Below are 945 nucleotides of genomic sequence, written 5' to 3'. Positions count from 1 at the left end.
ATAGCATAAAATCTAAGCTTTAAAACAAACTCCAGTCACAATTAATCAGGAATTTCGTTATTTCCACCCAGAAGTGAAGGGGTGACAATTACTCTGTGTGTGTGTGTGTGTGTGTGTGTGTGTGTGTGTGTGTGTGTGCATCTGCAGACATATGAATCAGAGTGCAGCTACAGCAGTGAGGAGATGGAGCAGTTTCAGACTGAGGTGAAGCAGCTGCAGACGCAGATGAAACAGCTCAAGGTGAAAACACACCTTTGTTTGTCCCTCTTTGGTTAGTGGTGAGGACTTCCAGCTGTTATGTTTTCACTTAGTAGCTTTACTTTTACTTTTCTTTGACTGTGTCTCCCTCTGTCCCACAGTGTCTTTTATTACTTTTATTTTAGTCTACGGTCTTGTTTCGTATCTGTCCTGTGGTCTTTACTAAGAATGAAGTCCAACAAACTCAGGCTAATTTACCTTAGCTGGCTCGACAAACCCGAAGCCCCAGTTAGAGATGATGAGTATCATGATGATGGTCAGGAGCTGTCTCTGTTAAACTGGGCGTCACACTCTGAGCACACTCACATAAAATGATGCCCACGATCGGCACCTACTCGTGTCGCCGTGTATCGATAAAATGGTGACAAAATGATTCAAATTTACAGTGAAATGTATCACTGTGAGTAAGAGCACAGACGATTGCTGCATTGTCCTGGTGGTTTTCTGGCACAGAGCTGTAACAAACATTTTAACTCCAGTGGTGTCGTGGCTGAGTGCGCTCTCAGTGCTCCTGTTTATTATGGCTGCACATTACAGCTCCTTGGAGGACAGGACCAGCTTCACCCCGATCAGACCTGCACACTGTTAGACCTCTGCCTCACCACTACATATTTCAAGTAAAACGAGGGCTTCTACAGACAAAAACATGGCTGTGCCATGGGCTCCCCCGTGTCACCTACTGTATTG

At 45.0% G+C, this 945-nt stretch overlaps 1 protein-coding gene across 2 annotated transcripts in view; it reads left to right on the top strand.

The window, feature by feature from the left end:
• The first annotated feature begins 141 nt into the window (after nt 1–141).
• LOC102215903 (syntaxin-binding protein 4-like) overlaps nt 142–945 on the top strand; it is a 7,933-nt gene continuing 7,129 nt past the window's right edge. For both annotated transcript variants that reach the window (XM_005751163.2, XM_013915429.1), the window contains exon 1: nt 142–240. In XM_005751163.2, coding sequence (XP_005751220.2) covers nt 184–240 — 57 coding nt within the window. In that variant the 5' untranslated portion in view covers nt 142–183. The remainder of the gene's footprint in view (nt 241–945) is intronic.

Source organism: Pundamilia nyererei, unplaced genomic scaffold (genome assembly GCF_000239375.1).
Source record: "Pundamilia nyererei isolate P.nyererei 1_Seehausen unplaced genomic scaffold, PunNye1.0 scaffold00302, whole genome shotgun sequence".
NCBI lineage: Eukaryota > Metazoa > Chordata > Actinopteri > Cichliformes > Cichlidae > Pundamilia > Pundamilia nyererei.
Note: the sequence above shows the minus strand (reverse complement) of the source record. Positions and strands in the feature narration are given on the sequence as shown.